This window comes from Xiphophorus hellerii, chromosome 18 (genome assembly GCF_003331165.1).
Source record: "Xiphophorus hellerii strain 12219 chromosome 18, Xiphophorus_hellerii-4.1, whole genome shotgun sequence".
Taxonomy (NCBI): Eukaryota; Metazoa; Chordata; class Actinopteri; order Cyprinodontiformes; family Poeciliidae; genus Xiphophorus; species Xiphophorus hellerii.
In genome coordinates this window covers 7,260,086-7,279,588 of record NC_045689.1, presented here as the reverse complement: position 1 = coordinate 7,279,588, position 19,503 = coordinate 7,260,086, and the positions used below count along the sequence as shown (strand labels likewise).

Below are 19,503 nucleotides of genomic sequence, written 5' to 3'. Positions count from 1 at the left end.
GCTAAGGATGCTAGGTAAAGGAGTAGTGCCCGCCGATTGTGACTTAATAATGGGGAGGTTTGTGAAACTGGCTTGTTTTCCAGACACCAAAAAACTTTATCTTATTGCCAGAAGACAGTTCGGTGTTCTCATTAAGTGGTTAGCGTTTTTAGGAGCAACAGAGATCCAAAGGGAAGTAAAAGCATAAATTAATTGCATATAAGGTCCCACTTAAGCAACAAAAAGTCACTACTGAAAAAGCTAATTGTCCAGAGTTCTGTGCTTGCATTCAGGCTCATGAGCGTATTAATGAAAGATTGAGTGGAAAGAAAAAGCCTGGTAGAAACAGACATAGGAAACATGTCATCCCCAGTTGAGGCTGTAATTCTTGGAAAAAGAGCTCTGAAGTATTAAGTGCTTGTGCTGTATAGTACATGGGTATGCTTTTCAGCAGGGTGACACGTCTGAATGTCATCAACACAATGGCGGAGCTAGACTTTATTTGTCAGGGGACCGAGGCTATTTTGGGGGATCCAAAGATGACAATGACAATTTTTTATATTTCTATGTAACCACTCTATGTTTGATGAATTCAATGTGAATATAACTTTTTATATTGAATTACTGAAATACATCAACCTTTTTGATTATGTTCAAATTCATTGAGATGCTCCTATATGTGATTATCAGTTTATTTTGTTGTAGGAATGCTGTAACACAAACAATGCTGTGCAAAAATAATGTAGTAAATACATTTTCTTTCAAAGTTATTACTTAATTAAAGAATGGATTCATCTAAAACTAAATTAAAATACACAATGCTATAATACTGAGGGTATTAAAACAAAATTTGCTTCAGTTAAGCCTTTTCCCCATCTCTGTTTATGACTTGGGTCAGGATTAAAGATCTAAGTTTATTGCCCCACATTCAGTTTTAAAATCTAGAGGCAGCTATTTGTTCCTTATCGATTACCTGTTTCTGACAGTTTGCCACCCCAACGAAAAGGGGCTCCGGGCTTGTAAATTATAGGTGCTGATAGGGCTGTGGTTGTCGAGGCCACGAGTCCAGGACAAGGTGGCTGTCGTGTCTGTGATCTCCTCCACTATCACCACTCCAGGGGGTCCAGGAGGACCTGGTAGGGGAATAATTAGGAGCCAGATTAAATTATAGCTGTAAACATCTCAGCCTCTAAACAAACATCTCCAAAATGTCAGGACATAAGGACAAAGAACAAAAAAATCAATCAGCCGCTGTTCGAAAAGTGTTTAAGGGGACCTGACGGCATTGCGCTGAATAAGACAGCGATAGGAAACTCTGCATTTCAATTCAGCTGAACATATGTTCCTTTGAGCCCTCTGAGGTAAACGCAATCTGTAAGTGCTCTGAACATCTAAGGACTTCAGGGTGAACAGATGTAAAAGACAAGCTGGCAGGTGACATCCTCAGTAAAAATCAGTGTAATGTGCATTTTACCAGTTCCTGTAAGAGGGCTGCAATAAAAGATGTACTTGCAATTTGGTCGTAAGAGTTAAACACAACAGCTGATGTAGGAGTAGTATGACTGTCTCTTGGCTGCAGAAACAAACATTTAAGAAAGCAGGTTACAATATACTGTAAATGCTTTGGGATTGTATAACTTGTTTTGAGCCGACATTGGTAAAACAGCTTGTTGGTTTTAACATCTGAAAAAATACTTATGTCTAAAGTTTACTTCATGTGAAGGACATGCTATGTATCATTTTCCAGATATCTCATTTATTGTTTAGTTTTTAGCTTTTTATTAAATTCAGACACAGCAAAACATAAAATAAAAAATTATGAAAACTATGAGAAACTTGTAGGAAAAAAATCCATTGGAGATTAACAGACCTGATGTGGTAAAACTGAAGGACCTTGCTTACCATTATAATACCAAGATATGGATTTAGACCAGTCAAGCCTTAGTATTGATTTTTACAAATCAGATATGTTCTGCTGGTCTGAGTTTGTTTCCACTCAAACGGCTCCTCTCTGACTTTCTCCCTGATTTCAACTGCTGTCTAAAACAAGTCTTCATACTGACTCTTCCCTCTAAAGTGGATCAAGGCCTCTGAATGGATACACAAAACATCAATATGTGACCTGACAGCTGGGTAGTTTCAGTGCATGCACTGTACGATTGTTGTAATCATCAGGGTTTTTTGTTCGGATCCTGGCTGCCAGAACTCTGAATGAATGACAGTCTCTCTTCTTTCATATCCTGTCTTGTTATGTTTTCTCTGTTTTTAAAGGCCAAAGGATATAAATACACTGGTGCCACTCTGGATCATAAACACAGCTACAATCTGAAGTTTACATACACTCCCAGTGGATATGAATGTCGCAATGTTTTGACTTTTACCTTATGTTCCTTTTTTGTGGCCTTATCTATATGCAACAAACAACTTACGGTAAATGGTTTTTTGGAACAAGAAAGTGGAACTTCATGTGTGACAGTATAAAAACTATACATACAACCTTGAAGGTACACTGTACACACATCGACACTAATGTCTGACAATGAGTCCCTTAGCAATTTGTACCATGACCAAATGCCCTTTTGTAGATAGCCTTGAGCATGTTTCTGGTTGAATAATTGACAACTTATCTTTGCAGTGTATGGTTGAGCTCGAATTTAATTGGGTGGGTTCCAGGCCCAGAGCTGTTCTTTTTTTTTAAGAATAGTGCAGAAATCTTTAAACAGAAGGTTAATAAAAGTCTGTTCTATCATTTCAACTATCTCTGGTTTGTATTTAGGACATTTGTCCTGTTTGAAGCTCCAGTTACGTCTGAGTTTCCACCAGTTGACCCAATCTGTCACCCTCTGAGCAAAGGAAATTAGCATGTTTAAGGATGACCAAGAAGCCACCAAGGCCAATGTCTACCATACTCTATCATAGAGGAACACCAGGCATTCATTTTACATTTCCACAGACTGAAAAGGTCTTGACCAAGAAAGAAGCATCTGCCCTATGTTTGTTATCCTCAAGCTCAACTGAAATTTGTTGATGTCAACACGGATAAACTTCTGGGGAAAGTTTTAATGGCCCCACATACGCTGGCATACTTCACTCTTCCGACATCCATGCAAACTCAAACTGTTGTATGCAACGCACATTAGGTTGGGAGTTAGCATAAACAGTTGCATGGATGTGCAGCTGCTAGACTGCCACTTTGTACCACACTAACAGGTGAGCGGTGGCTTCTCTGGTAGAGAAGAAATGGGGCTAGGCGGCCATCAAACTTGCTAGTATCTATTCAGATTGTAGGAAATGAAGTAATTTATCACGAGAATGTATGCAATCTGTTCGCTCAACTATGAAATATTAACCGTCTGCAGGCTGAATAATTGACAACTCCTTAAGAAGAATGTGTTTCAAAAACACATTCTCAAAGTTAATGTGAGGCTTTCAAACCTAACTAATACTGTTGCAACTGACAAACATGGCAGAGGCAGCATGATGTTGAAGATACTGGTTTGCTGTGAAACAATGAAGGAAGAAGACTACTTTCAAATTCTTTAGCTTCCTATCCAAAAACAGTTTGATGGCTGAGTGTTCTGGAAATAATTGAGTTAATTGACAGTGATCTCAATCACCTCAAAACTGTTTTTGTTTGTTCGTTTGAAAAGGATAATAAATAAGCCAGAATTAAGATTTTTGATTTATGGACTGGGCTCAAAAGTACAAACTGTGCCAGGAAAAAAAAAAAAAATAACATAATATAAATATGCTCTACAAATTCAAATATTAGTAAGGACTGTATGTACATATTTGAACATATCCCTACTTTTAGATCAAAGAAACCAAAACCTGAGAGAAACATACTAAATGTTGCTTTTTTTAACATTTATTTGACAGGTCAGAAAACGATTATAATCTGAAAAATCATCTTGCATCCTATTCTGATCTTGAACTTATGTAAACTTCTGAGTAGAACTTTAAATGACAACCAAGAATTCTGGGTGAACAGTTTTTGATATTTCATGCGAGGCAATCTTAAAGTTATGAGGCATAGGTCCTCTATTGCTCACTTAGAGATAATTAACCTGAAAACTCATAATTGTCTCACAACAAGATGGTAAAAAATCCCTGCATGTAAAATAATTGAATGCTTTTCCACAACATTTTCCAAAAACAAGTTTTATTACCAGACAATAAAAGCTAAACATTTACCACAGCATATTAAACTTGTTCAAGCAGTCAGGCAATCTGTTAGGCACTCTCAAATTAATAATATTAAATTAACCTAGACAGGCAAAATAGGTGCCCTAAATGTGTTAATGTGCAATCGTCCCCATAAGGAGTGAAATCTCAAATGTCCAATAAAATTAACCAACCCTCTACATGTTCTGCACCTGCATTAATGAGCTTCACTGGATAGAAGTACTATGTTAGCACAGTTTACAAGATTTCTAAGACACACGTACAATGCCTTGATTAAGTATATACATACAACTTTTTCACACTTTTCTTACATTACAATGACCATGTTTTAACACATACAAATGTATCACTGTGAAGTGGATTGAAATGATTAATAGTTTTATAAATCTTTAAACAATAAAAACCCAGAATGAATGAAGTCTATTAGTGCCTCTAATGAATTTATGGTGGGTAGAGTTGCCACTCGTCCTGTAAAATGTATTTGGTTGTGTCCTGTATCAGTTCAAAAAGGGACACAATTTGTTCTGTATTTTTATATATGTCCATTACACACATCTGTCATCCACACATTATTTCTAAATGTAAAAATAATGAACACAATAAATTACAAGTAATGCTAAGACTGGCAAAATTGTTGTGGCAGAACTTGCAAAGGACCTCCTGATCCACTCTGGAACAATTCTGCTGTCACGGTTGCCAAGTGACAGACACTCCACATCTGGGCCGCTTTCAACACCTTTTGTAAAATGTCTACTTTCATATATTTTATATTCTATATTCATATTTATAGCGATGGAGTTTCATAGTGAAAATGTGTATTTCTGTATCTTTTCAGAAATCAATCAATCAAGTTTATTTGTGCAACACATTTCAGCAACAAGGTAGTTCGAAGTGCTTTACGTCATAAAAACACATTGCATCATGGGGACAATACATTACATAATGTCCCTGTTGGGACAATGAAGGGATTTCTATTATATCATTAGCTTTCCAGAGAATAGCATCATAGTTCACTGCTCCATCAAAATAAAACAAGCTTACCTCGCACCAGAAGTTCTGCCTCTGCAAATACTGTGTCGGCACTGGTCTGGGCTCTACATCCATACTTCCCAGCATGCTTCAGCAAAATGCTCCTAATCATCAGATCCACCGTTGAAGTCTGCTGCAATTGGGAAAAGGAAAGCATAAAAAAAAAATTCAGGCATGAGGCAACCCTAAATGTGTGTGACACAAGACGTGTGATTTCATTACATCTTGTAGAGGCTCATGTGGCTTGAGAGATTCCTGTTTAATTCAGCTGCTTGCTTGGCGCTACATTCTTCAGCTACTAGTATTTTCTTGCTACTGAAATGAGAAAAGCCTGAGGCAAGACTGGGAATAATCCAAGGTCTACAGGCAGCTGTTTAGCACGAAACCTGATTAAAATTACAAACCATGCTCCAGCACAGCCTCTGTTGTGCCTTGTGAAGGACTGTCACTGCAAATACTTTCTCTCTTGAGCACAGTTGTGGCCGAGAGCACCACAGGATATAGGTAATTTTTTTAATGCTCACTGTTGATAAAGAAACAGTGACGTAACCATGGCAATTTGCTTTTGTGCTTTGTTTTATTAGTTAATTTCTTGGTAATTACATTTCACTATGTTTGGAAGAAAAGTCTAGTATCTGTATTTTTTCCTCAAAACAAAAGTGGAATGACTTTTAAAATATTAGTCAACACTAACCTGTATTCTAACTATTGAAATGCTGAGACTCATTGGAGAATGAAAAGGTCAAACATTATATAAAGGAAGCAAAGGTTTACACATATTTATACATGAAACATGTTTTTGAGTCAGTATTTTGATTTGATTATCTTTGCATTTCTCATACTCAGATCGACCTTTCTAAAGAAACTTCAGCTTGTAAAAATTATTTTGCAGAAGTTACAAAACCTTGAAACCGTTTTGTCACAGTCATAAAACTAACAATCATCAGCATGTAAACGCAAAGGAAATGGAGAACTATGCGTGGTTCTTTAAAAGATGCTAGTATTTTATTTGATTTATCCTCCATTTTTGTGACTCCTAAGTGAAACTCTTCATAAGTTGCGTTTATGGCAGAGAGGTTAGAAGGAAGCTATTGTGGAAGGAAAATCTCAGGAAGTTCTTTTAAGCAGTTTGCCACAGGCCAGGTCACACGGCAAACATGTGGAGGGAGATGTTGTGGTCTAAGACTAAATTTGAACGTTTGGCCTAATTACAAAACCTTTTGTGTGATGAACCACCAACTCTGCCTTTTACCCTGAACACACCATTGCCTCCATGAATAAAAGCAGTGACAGCTTCACATTGTGAGGTCAGGTATGAAGCTTAATAAAACAGCAATACTTCAGCGCTACCCTTTCTAACATACGTACATTGTAATGGATTAAATCAAGCCATATTCATGTGTTAGAATGACCAAGTCAAATTCCAACCTTTAATCTACTTAAATATTGCTAGTTTGACACAAAAAGTTACAGATGCTTGTTTTATCTGATCTGACACACTTTGGGGTATTCCTGCAAAGAACAATGAGTTCAAATTACTTTCTGAGATGTCTAAAAATTGCAAGGCAGAATATAACCTAAGGCCATGCTTTTCAGATTTTATTTATAATTTTTTTTAAAGCTGTGTATCCTTTTCCTTCCACTTCATCATTAAGGAGAATGGATGTTGGGCTATCGGATAAAATCCTAGTAAGATATTTTAAGTTTGAGGCTGTAACAGGGACAAAATGTGTAAAAACTCAACAGGTAGGAATACTTTTGCATTACACTGTAGCCATGAAATACGCAATCTAAAGACAATATTAATCAAGGTCTGTATATTACCATATGAACTACTGGAACATATACAGAACTATATGTCAATTTGTGCTTCACTACCGAGATTTAAGAATGTTTAACACCCAATATGTTTATATTTTAAGTTGAGGTAAACACTATCCTTTTTTATCTGAAGAATAACAGATTCAGATTTGGAAAGATAAAATATCACACAACTAAGTGAAGATGACATTTCATTTTTACAAGTAGCAGCTTTCTTTAGATGCTTTTTTAAGACTCCAGCCTTATTCTCGCCGTATGTCGAGTATCATTAAAACAGCCCTCTAACCACCGTACCAGCAACTGTGAATATTTTTAATGAGTATTCTGATTATTCCAGCAGCTGCCATGTTGTTGTGAATGACATCACCTCAGCAATTCTTTCACCACTTTGTCACACTCCTTCAACCTGCATCAGTGTCTGGAAAGGATACTCTTATTCTCAATATTCATTTTGATTAATTTGCATTAACATTTTGTTTGTTAACTGGCCTAAAACTAGAGTCATTTTCTTTACATTGTGTTTTATACATGTTGGCATTTAGCAGTGTCAGAACTTTGCAGAAACCTTGATTTCTAATAACCCACATGCCAAAGTGAAGCATTCACTGATGTGTTTTGATACCTAGATTGCTAAAGCAGTACTGATTAGCAGTATTATGGCTTGATATTTGCGTTTTGATTACAGCTGTTCCTCTTATGTTTCCTCTGATTTTCATTTGTTCTGATATTTGTTATTTTCCCACACAGAGCAAAAAAAATAAATAAATAAAGCTGTTTATGGACGTGCAACGTAAAAGCATAACCTGTTTTTGAAATACTTTTTAGATAACAGATAAGGTATACTGAACTATACTTACTTTAAAAGAACTTTATTTTTTCCTTCATCCTAGGTTTCCTAAATAAGCTATACGAATAAACTTGCGTTGCTTTGACTCTGTTAAATTAAATCATTAATCACAAGAGGGTGTATTCATTCACTGAAAAAAAAAACGTGTCAAATTTAAGGATAAAAGCAGCAAAATGTTTTTTTAAATAACTATTTTTTTTTAGATTTGTTATATTATTGAAGACAAAAAAAATTGGGCAATTTTCTGCCACACTTTTCCTTTCCACTCAATTTTCTATTATGCTACTAAATAGCCCTGTGTGAAGATGCATCTTTGTTAACTTCTTTCTGTGATTTACTCTGCAACAGTGAACAGTCTTCTCCATAATTGTGTAGGCTATTGAATATAATTTCTGTATTAAAAATAACATTTTTAAGAATGTATGTAGTATTACATTTTTGGGATAAACAGCAAATGTTGGTTTTTATTAGCTCACGGTCATAATCTTAAAAAATAACATAAATAAACTAGTAACAAAACATGATACATAGGTATCACTTTCTATATTAACTTGTTGAAATAATTATAAATTTTAAGATTGCCTTTGAATTATATCACTGACAATTTGCCACAAAATTACATTAAGAGGTTGAAAAACAATTTGAACAACAAAATTAATAATTTTATAAAATAGTGCAAAAAAAACCTAAAAGTAGTAAACCTAAAATTATAGAATATCAACAATCTAGAAAGGATAAGTGAGAAAATAAGATAACAGGAAAACAGAAGGATATTCAATACAATAAAATTATGCTTAGACTTAACTTCTCTTCTTACTTTTGCTCTTACTGTCTGGATGTACTCAAAGTGGCTGCCATCTTGCTGAAAGTCGATCGGGTTCTGGTTGAAGAACCACTGAAAAGCCACATCCAATGACATGTCGTGTGTTGCTTTGCAGCTCAGTACGACGCTCTCCCCTACGGTCACCTCCACTCTGCTCGGGCTCAGCACCACACGCATGGCCTCTGGAAGCAGAAAACTGCTGCACTGTCACCGCAGGCTAACCCAAAGTCAAACCGTTGCATTTTTCTTTTTCACATCAGTGCCAAAAAAAAAGTTCCGAACCCCTAAAAGTAACTTCTGGAGGGATAAAATATCCTACTTGACTCATCTAGACTAGTGCATCTATAAGAGAAACGGTTACGCTGTTAAAACCTGCTACTGTAATATGATTCTTGAATGTTAAAGCCCTTCTTCATGGCTGATCAAGCACAATAAATTTCCTGGCACCCCTGCAATGGTGGGGAGCAAAATGACATTGGGGACTGTTTACTGAAGGCTGACTTGTGCTAATTTGGCAGAAAATAAAGGCCTCTGGGGCATCACTTACCTTTTACCCACAGTATGGCAGTCATCTCTGCAGAGCCCAGCTGATTCTCTGCCCGGCACACATAGTTCCCTTCATCCGCTCGGCTGGAGTTAACAATTTTCAAAGTGTTGTTCCGCAACACCATAATCCTATCAAAAAGGAGGCTGAAATCACCAGCTGAACATATAACATATGAAGTCATATGTTAGCTGTACAGAGTTAAAAGTATAGAAATGTTCACCCTGCTGGGGTATTTTGGTAGAAAAATCCAGCTGGAGTATTTAGAATTAAAATAAGCATTTGAAAGACAACTTTAAAATGAATAATTTAAAAAGGAGAAGAGCAAAATACAAGAGAATCCCAGTAAACTTCAGTGTCATTGAAAGGTTAATTTGTTTCAGCAGTTCAATTCAAAAAGAAAAACATATGAAGTTATATTTAGGTACTCATGGCCTTTACTTAATTGTACTTAGACATGAAATAGGGTTGAGAGAAAAGGAGAAGGTGTGCAACAAAAGGCTGAAGACCAGAACGCGAACCCTGGACACGGTAATAAATATGTGCATAAATATGTTTTCAGAAGGCTGACATTTAAACAACAACTTTATTGGTCTTTTTAAAAGTAAACTTGCCCTACTTTTCTTCAGAATGGACAGAAATAAACATCTGAAATATACCACTTGAATTGAATTAAGTGATGTCATTCAAGATCACTGCTGTAAAACCTTTTCAATTAAAGTCAGGTATAATATTTATTGCTTTATCATCTGAGAATTATTCAGTAGGTTTATGTCTGGTGATGTTGCTCAGAACAGATGAGATTTTCCCATTCACTGGAGCTAAATAAAGGAATGTTGGGAACATGTTTGGAGATTGCTAACTGCAAATACTCATAATTTGCATAATAATCACTTCCATATGCCTTCCTGATCAAAATTGATTTGCTGATTCCCAGTGAAAGCGTCTTCCTCTTTACATATCCTTTCAGCTCATTCCCGTTCACATGAAAAAGGATCCGCTTCATATCAAACTGTTTCCGACATTTATGTCGGGTCCATAAATATCTTCAAACTGGAGAGTTAATGACGCCTACTGATTTGGCAAATCCCTCTCAGGTGACTTTTGAATTGGGTTTAACTGGAACAAATGAGGGAGATGACACGCTAAAAAGAGCCACAGCTGGTACACAAGACAGAAGAGGGTGACGATATTACAGTCTGAGGTGTCATTTTTGATTACTGTATGGGCACAAATATTGCACAAATTGGATTCTATAACTCCCAACATCTCCCAGCTCTCCTAAATACACTTTACAGACACCCAATTTGCCAAACCATTGTTTTGGGGGATGGTGTCAGATTCCAACAAGCCAATACTGTTAAAAAATGATTTTGTGCACAAAATGATATCAGCAGAGTGCCCTTCACCAACGTGGTGTATTCTGTTTGGAGGTGAAAACATATGGCCATCAGCTTCAAAAACAAACATCTGTGACATGCATCCAGGACGCTGCTTTTCAGAAGATTACAGGAAATTATTCTAGGCTTTTTGCAGCAGCTAAAAATGGGTATTTGGTTTTCCATGAGGTGTTCTAAAGTCAAGCATCATTCTGATGTTGATGATAATCTCTGGTCAAGGGAACAAGAGCAACAGGAAGTCCAACAAGCAGATAAGAGCTGTTACATGCTGTGCAGAGATATTTCTTTCCCCCTGAACTAAAACAGGTTTGTTGTCATTGTAGCATTTTTCTTCTCTTTCATTTCAAAGATGTCATGCTGTGCAATTTTTGTTTCTGTTCACTGCACATGACTTCACATGAAACAAAGAGAAAATTTTCTATTTTCAGCAGGAGAAATGCATTTATACACAAGTGCGTATAGCTTTCTGTGCATGGCCCTTCTTGTATGTCTTCACCTGTAGAAAATGTGATAAAGATAAGTAAATATGATGTCACATTTACAAACTTGGATTGAATTGGATGATGGAAACAATCTATGGTGTTGGTAAACATTCGAGCTGAAGCGGCTCATATTACCAGAGCTGATGTTCAGTTTTGTTGGGTTTTTTTCCCATAAAGAAAAAAAAAACAGAACTGTTTGGCACAAACTGTAATTTCCAACTAGAAACGTTACCCGATACATCAGCACCAGCCTCTTCACTGTGTTGCTGCTGAGGAATAGGGTTTTATTTGTACTTGTAAAAATAAAATCTATAAGTTTATCACAGTTAATTTCTAGCAGAAACAATAAAACCATGGCTAGCATAAATAAAATGTCCTGCAGTTATACAAGATTTGTAGTGATTGCACTCAATTTTAATTTTTATTTGAGTGAATTGCAAATTCTGCAATTAATTAATAGTAATTACTAGCAATTTAAATTAAATTTAACTCCAAAACAAAAGACATGTGAGCTCAACAACAAATCTATTATTTACGATATTCAACCATCAGATTGGTGCAAAGGTGCAATTATGGCATTCAGCTTTTAAGTTTTTCAGGAACCTGTGATCATTTATCTAACTTCTTTGAAAGAAACTTTTTATTTAGAAATGTGAACTGACATTATGCTGACATAATCGCTGGGGGCGTCTGTGCTTGCTACACCATTGAGATGGCATTTTAGGCTTGAACTGCTTCAGTAATGGGCCAACTCCTTTTTGCATGACTTACACAAAACACTAGTCTTTTTCAGCATCCCATCAAATCATATTTTTGAAGAAAAAATTAATACCCAGTGAGCCAAAAGAAACAGTCATTGTAGCTTCTGGACGTCAGATTTACATGCAAACCAGAAACATGAAATATAAAGCTTCTGCCTTAGGACTTCCAGCATTAATTATTTGCAAATCAGTTGTTGCATTGGTGAAAAAAAGAGGATCTGAGATTGTGCCCAATTAATACATCATTTTTTGTTTATGAAATGAAATTGGCCCCTTTTTTTTATCACCACCGGCAGGCAAAGCAGCTTAATGTCTCTGTTTTTTTGTGTACAAAGTAATAAAAAAGTGCCAATTTGTTGTTTAAAAAAATTCCAACAAATTCAGTGGTTAAAAATGTTTATTTTTTTGTCAAAAATGTTTCCCTTTTGGAGACCACCCACCAAGTTTGCCACAGCACAGCACCCTCCTGTGTCCCGCAGCTGCATGCTCACGTACTTGGCAGATATTTTACAACTGTGATTATCCCTGGAAAGTGAGGGAGCAGGACTTAAAATAGGAACTTCTAGGTCTACTCTATCACCTGAGCCATTGTCGTCCATTAATTTTATGGACAATTTAGACATTGTTTATAGATATTTTCAAATAAAAAATGCTCAATGAGAAATTTTCTGACATTAGCATAGCAGGTTAGAAATGCTAGAAATGTCAGCACATTTCTTCATGCCATGCTATGCTAAGGAGACGTTCTGTGCCCTGATGAAAACTCACTCACCTCAACATGCTGGAAGCTTGAAATGTATCCAACTGCAGTGTAGTCGTCCCTTTTTTGGACCAATTTAACTAAATATTTTTGGACTAATTGAGGCAGCCATAGCCTGTGTATAAAGATTAAACTTTCAACCAAGTGCAGAAAAATACAAAAACAATAGGCAATGGCATCAAAGCAAAAGTAACTTTGCTTTGCACAACTTTGCTTTGGTCACAATTTATACACTTGTGACCAATACCAATACAAAGCTCCATATCTAGCAGGGATAAACATGGTATGCATGAAAGGAAACACTAATGTAATGAGGACAGATTCAGTGGGTAAAGAAATGTCTCACCAATGTTTTGATGCCACACAAACATTAATTTCTATGTTTTTTGTGTGTACAAAGTACAAAGCAGCTTTATATCAGATCTTGTGGCTTTCAAGGATCACAATAGGCTGCCATTTGAATAATTACAGTATAATTTAAAACTCATCAAAGGAAAATTTCTAGTACAATGTTTGCAGAGAATGTTACACAATGGGAAATAAAGTACATCTAGGGTTCTTTGTTCCCCTGCATCACTATTTCCATAAATCTAAATAAGTAGTGCTTTCATCTTGTGTAGTATTGGGACTCCATGTGACGCAACCTAAATGTTACTGCATTCAGTGAATTGAGAAAAAAACAAAAAAACTGTCAAACACTGATGTGTATATCACCAGGCGGTTCTCAAAGAAAGCCCAAGTGTAACATGGAGGAAAACAAACCTGCAAACATCACTCCTGCATTCATAAGTAGGCCCTCATTCAGCTGAAGGACACAAACAAGTCAGGTGCAAACATTTTGATTTGACTTGTAACAGCTGGGGAATTAAATGCTTGACATAAGATCGTATAGGACTTATATCCAACGAGGCTGCTTGTAGCTACGTGTGGATTTGGCTGAAGGGCAGAAATCATGTCAGGATCTTGTTTTGTTATCATGTTGTTGGTTTTTATCCCCAAAGAATCAAATAAAAATATTTGTTTGAATTACATAACATTTATTTCGGATTTGATTTTAAGAAAGAAAATTAATGAAGTCGCTGGTATATCTTTGGTGTTTTTGTTTTTTTAGAGGGAACATATTGCTCACATTGAAATATTTTAATAAAGCCAACCTTAAACTTTAAACTTATTAAATCAACAGAAAAAAATTCCACGCTGAGAAATAATTATTCTGAACAACATCCTGTAGCACAAATACCCCCAAGAACTCATTAAAATAAATATACCAGTTTTCCTATTATCATTATTTTACACTTTATAGGATGATTAGTGTCTAGGAACTTCGAAATATAATCATTTTTTTATTTCCTTGGAATATAAATAGGAGATTACAATGGTCACCTCTGGCCACGACCCCGAATGAAAATGTAATTTTTGTCTTTTTATCTAGGGATTTGGATGGTAAGGTAGTAAAAAAATCTCTAAAGCAGCAAATTGTGGCATCGTGTGCCACAATTTGGCACACGATGCCACAATTTTAATATACATTAAAATCTGTCGTTAAGTGTAGTCCACCCTATCCCAATGTTGTGGGCTAAACAGAAGATATTTTTTTTGTATCAATGCCGGATGAAGTAGGAGAGGAGTTCAGTTTTATATACATTAAAATCTGGAGATATAAAAAATTAAAACGTAAAAGTAGTTGTATTTTGTGGCTTTTGTTATTTACACAGGCAATATATTTTAAAATATATTTTGATTAAAAAAAGAAAAAAAAATTAAAAAGTTATTTTTACCAGCGTATGTGGTCATGGCTGCCTGGCGACAAGACAGGCCAAGGTCAATAAATCTAAAGCTAGCCTGTCCAATTTCACAATCACTGAATTCTGGTCTTTGTGGTCAAAAAATGCATGTGGGAATTTGGCTCTTTAATTTTAATATTCTTTACAGGTTTAAAAAGGATGCTAATACATGTATCCAAGCATGTACACAATCTGATTGTGATTGTAAAATAAACAGACTTCAGTATTAAGATACCCGATGCACTAGAATGGAGTTTGGCGAGTTAAAAAAAATTGTTTTATTCAACATCAAGCAAAAGGCATTGAAAGTTTTCTGGATAATTTCTCTACTGTTTGGCATTTATCCTTGCAACACAGAGCACTTTTAACACCAGCAAGGTGATTGGAAATGGCAACGAAAGACTCATGGGGGTGAAACAAAATCTACCTACACATAGACAGTTAGGCAACCAACCACAGCCAGGAGACATTTTTCAAATTAGGGAGGATATTCACATCCGACAAGGACACTGAGGCAGAAAGGACAAGATATAGACTACTGGGTATACAGAATATGCAAATGAAGCCAACCTTAAAAAGAACCTAGAGGAAACAGCAAAATATCACAGAAAACCTTTAACATTTTGTAGCAAATCTGTTGATTTAAAGGGTGGTAGAATACAAACAGATCATTGCTTAAATGCTAAATCATTAAATTCAAGCAGATTCTTTAAAAAGTTTGGCAACGAGAATAGAAATTCCCAAATTACTCACTTACAGTCTGACAGTAAGTCCGTGTATTTCAAATGAATCTGCCACGTGTTTTCAAGCTAATGGGATTAATACCTTCTGTTTAAGACACAAAAGCCCTGAACATTACCGGAAATCCATGTTAATTACAAACCTTCATTAAGTCAACACAGCTGTCAATGCCAGATAAACGTGAGGCGGCTTCGATTCTTCCCCTCTTCCTTCAAGAACGCAGCGTCTCTCCATCCATACACTCTTTACTATAGACGGTGTCAGAAAATCCTTGCAGGAGTCACCCTGACCCGGACCTTACAATGCACGGCTTCTCCCACTTTGTTTTAGCCGTTTGAGATTGCAATCAGCCCTTCACAAGGTTGATCGTGATTTAAACAGTGACTCTCCTAAACACGGTGTCATCCACTTCATTAACTCACTTTGGGACATTTAAGTTGCAAAAGACAGGCTATTAAGGGAGTCAAACTGAAACGAGGTTCCGGTCTCAGAAAATAAAGCCACTTTCTGTTGCATCCTAGCTTTACTGAAAGAGAGATTATAGGAAGATGAACCATACTCATCTGTAATATCAAATTTCAATAGTGAAAGCCAGTGGTGGGCACTGTTAAATAAAATGTTAGTTGCGTAAACTCTGCAGCTCTAATCATAAACATTCGTTCTGCCAATCCTAAAGCGCTTCACCAACATGGTATGTAGCAGAAGCTAATGCTGAAGTGCTAACTTCAATTCAAATTGAAAGACTACAAACCCCAATATCAATTTTATTTTGACAGATATTGCCTATGTTCATATATTTTTCTGTAGTGTCCATTTTTTTATTTTGTTCCTGCATGTTTCTTGTTCTAAATACAGTTATTGAGGTAAAAAAAAAAAAAAAAGATTGATAATGTGACAAGAATTGGAATTGCTGCATGTTCACACCCTTCAGAATAAGAGCATATTTAAAATGCCTAACTAACTGAAAAATTAACAGAAGATAACCAAAACTTCAATGAAGAAGTTTATTCAACTGAAAATTTACAAAACACCCCAGTAAATTAGCGCTTTATAGTTTGTCAGGAAAAAACAAAATTGGAGGAGCTAAGTGTCCTAAACATTGTCAAAGTTAGCAAAAGCGCCAAGTGAACAATTTGCTCTGCTGTTAGCACCCAAGAGAAAGTTTGCACCTCACTAAGATAAAAGATAACACAGCCTTGAAAATGTATTCATACCCCTCACCTAAGTCACCTAATAAGTAAGTGGATTCCACCAATTTAATCTTAATACAACTTTAGCTGCTTTATAACTTCAAGAGTTCTGTAATTCCCTTCTGTTCTGTAGAGTACTACAAAAGAGTGACACTAACTACCACTTCTGTTGAGTACATTAGTGAACAAACAGCTATGGCCATCAAGCCCAAGAGCAAATTGTGGAGAAACTTAACAAAAGGTCGGACAATGAAGCACTATTTCTAGCTTTGAACAACTCAGAGCTCCATGCAATCCGTTATCAACTACGATCTAACCCACCGATATGGCTTGTATGGAAGAGAGCCAGGAAGAAAGTAATTACTTAAAGAAAGCCATATTAAGTTACACTTGTAGTTCGCTACAAGCACAACAAACAAGAAGGTTGGATAAGACTAAAAGTGAACTTTTTGGCAAACCACTGTATGTTTGAACCAAGCACCGAGCCTGAAAACCTGATACATTTTTCAACAGCAACATGGTAGGTGGTCAGTATTGATGGGGAGATGGATGTAATTAAATAAAGGTCATAGAAACAAATTAGATGCTTCAAAAGACTTACGGCTGGGGCAGAGGCCCAGCAGGATAATGAGACTAAGAGTAAATAAAGCTTATTCCTATTCATTAGTAGCCCAGTCACACCTAATTCTAATTGGAACTTTGCTGTAAGACTTTGAGCTAATTTGCAAAGAAAAACTGGCAACAATTCAGAGTCCAAATGTGCAAAACTAATGGAAACACACCCCAAAAGATCTGCAGCTGGACCAGCAGCCAAAGATAGTTCTACAAACCAGGGAAAATGAATAAAAATTCATACAACAAAATATCTTTTTTAAACCTTCCTTCCTTTTCACAATTCTGTTACTTTGTGATCAATCACCCAACATTTCAATAAAACAGACATTCCTGTTGTAATTGAAAAATTTATTTAATGATATTCCTAATTCACAAAGGCAATCCTTTTCAGAACAGAATTTTAAACAAGGTAATAAACAAAAACAAGGTAATCCAAAAATGTACCAGTGTAGTTCAAAACAAAGGCAGAATTTCACCCTCCAGTCACATAACAGCATCAAACTCATACCAAAATCCTCTTCAGTTCACCTGTTGGAGTTGTAAAGATTTGTAGCTGTCTGTTTGAAGGAGCCACACACACTGAGGATCTGATTATCAAGCCTCTGCCCTTGCCATGAGGCTGTTGAACAGACTACTAAATCTTGGCTGATAAACAAACGTTCCCTTCCCTCAGTCAGAACTTTGGATTCTCAGTGGTAAGTGATAATTTCAGCTGCGGCGCTCACTTTGATTGATGGGTTTTTACGCTTATGTGGCCCCCACCGGGTGCACGCAGGAGATGCTTCTCATAAAAGATGAAGCAGCAAACTGCATGTGAATTAAAAATGAAAATATAGGGACTAAATTGTCAGCATTCTAGAGGAGCGGAGGGGGTTAAGTATGAGCCCCCAAAGCTCTGCCGGTACCTATAGTGTTTTATTCCAACAGTGACACTTAATTTCAGAAACTGTAATAAAAATGGGACGTGTTGGAACAAGACATGCCTACCAACCCTCAGAGGCCTGGGCCAGAATGATAACAGTTGGATTTTTGTTACAATACTATAAGAAATAAATATACGGGAGCAAAAAAAAAACTTTTATAAGCCAATCTAATTGTAAAGGGCTATAAAATCTTTAAATGTTCCAGGATAAAGGACAATAAAAATTTTATACTATTTTTTTTTTTTATGAAATTGAAATAAATTCGGCTTTAAACCATCTAGCCTATTACTTTTAGTGTGCAATAAGGGGATTATAGCAGAATATTAACTAGTTTATTAAAATTTTCTGTGAATTGAACTATATATGACATATATATATATATATATATATATATATATATATATATATATATATATATATAGAGAGAGATGTAATAAAGATTTAGCAGACAGGTTTTTTGAGTAACCTGTCCAATTTTTGTCTTTAACATTCTTTTTATAACATAGATACTTGAAACCACAACATGCATCAGGCAGCTCACAGTTATTAGCATGCTCAAACTAGAGCCAGGCTTTTGTGAAAGCAAACATCTCACCTATTTCAGGTCTTGTTCTGCTTCAGCATGAGAGTGTTTGTGTTATTTAAATAAATCAATAGAGTGTTTTACCTTTTGTTTGGCTGTATCCTCCTGTCTCCTCTTTTCCATGTTATGCGGGGTTTGGGCGATGCTTTCGGCTTGCATTCCAGGGACACGTCTTTTCCGAGTGTGGCTATGACCCGTATCGGATTGGGGACGAAGACGGGTGGAGACGCTGTGTGGGACAAACAATTAACGTTTTTTTTAACTGTGGATTTAAAGATATGTTTATAATGGCATGGCTCACTTCATAAATCAACATGATCATTGAATAAATTAAAATGTTTAATTTTAATTTATTAAAATTAAATCAATTAGAATTGATTTAATTTTAAATTAAAATATTTAATTTATTCAATTAAATATTTTAGATAGTATTAAAAAACAAAATCTTTTTTTTTTTTTTTTTTTACTAAATCAGTGCCACAGTTACTGGGCTGCATACTTCCAGGGAATTTCTAATTACTAATGTATGACTTCATGTTTTCCTGGAGTAATAAATATGACATGACACAGAGGTTCATTTAAATCAGCCACTGGTCAGTGAGCTACACAAGGTTCCATATTTATCATGCCACCCTGCACAATCAGCAGGATGAGAAGTGAACATCTATGGGGCAATTTTTCTGCCATAATCCAAGAGCACACATTTTCAGTCTGAAAGCAGGATTTCATGTCTTTTGTTCTCAAAGTTTTTAATAATTTTGCTTACATTTTTATTTTGAAAGCAGGACTTCATATCTTTCTTCTCAAAATTTGCAATGATTGTACTCAAAACCTCTCCTCACGCTCACACTTCGTCTCTGCTCGGAGCAAATCTTCACTTGCAAAACTCTCTGCTCGCTTGTTGGAATTTTTCTGTAATAATCCAAGAGTCTGAAAGCAGGATTTCACGTCTTTTGTTCTCAAAACCTTTAATACTTTTGCTCTTGCTTTCAAAATAAAAATGTAAAGAAAAGTATTAAAACTTTTGAGAAAAAAA

At 35.9% G+C, this 19,503-nt stretch overlaps 1 protein-coding gene across 1 annotated transcript in view; it reads right to left on the bottom strand.

Moving 5' to 3' along the window:
- The window catches only part of cntn5 (contactin 5), a 152,357-nt gene that overhangs the window by 16,637 nt on the left and 116,217 nt on the right, over positions 1 to 19,503 (bottom strand). The window contains 5 exon segments of the mRNA XM_032545882.1: positions 957 to 1,112; positions 5,206 to 5,326; positions 8,679 to 8,866; positions 9,232 to 9,359; positions 18,552 to 18,696. Of these exon segments, the coding sequence (XP_032401773.1) occupies positions 957 to 1,112; positions 5,206 to 5,326; positions 8,679 to 8,866; positions 9,232 to 9,359; positions 18,552 to 18,696 (738 nt within the window).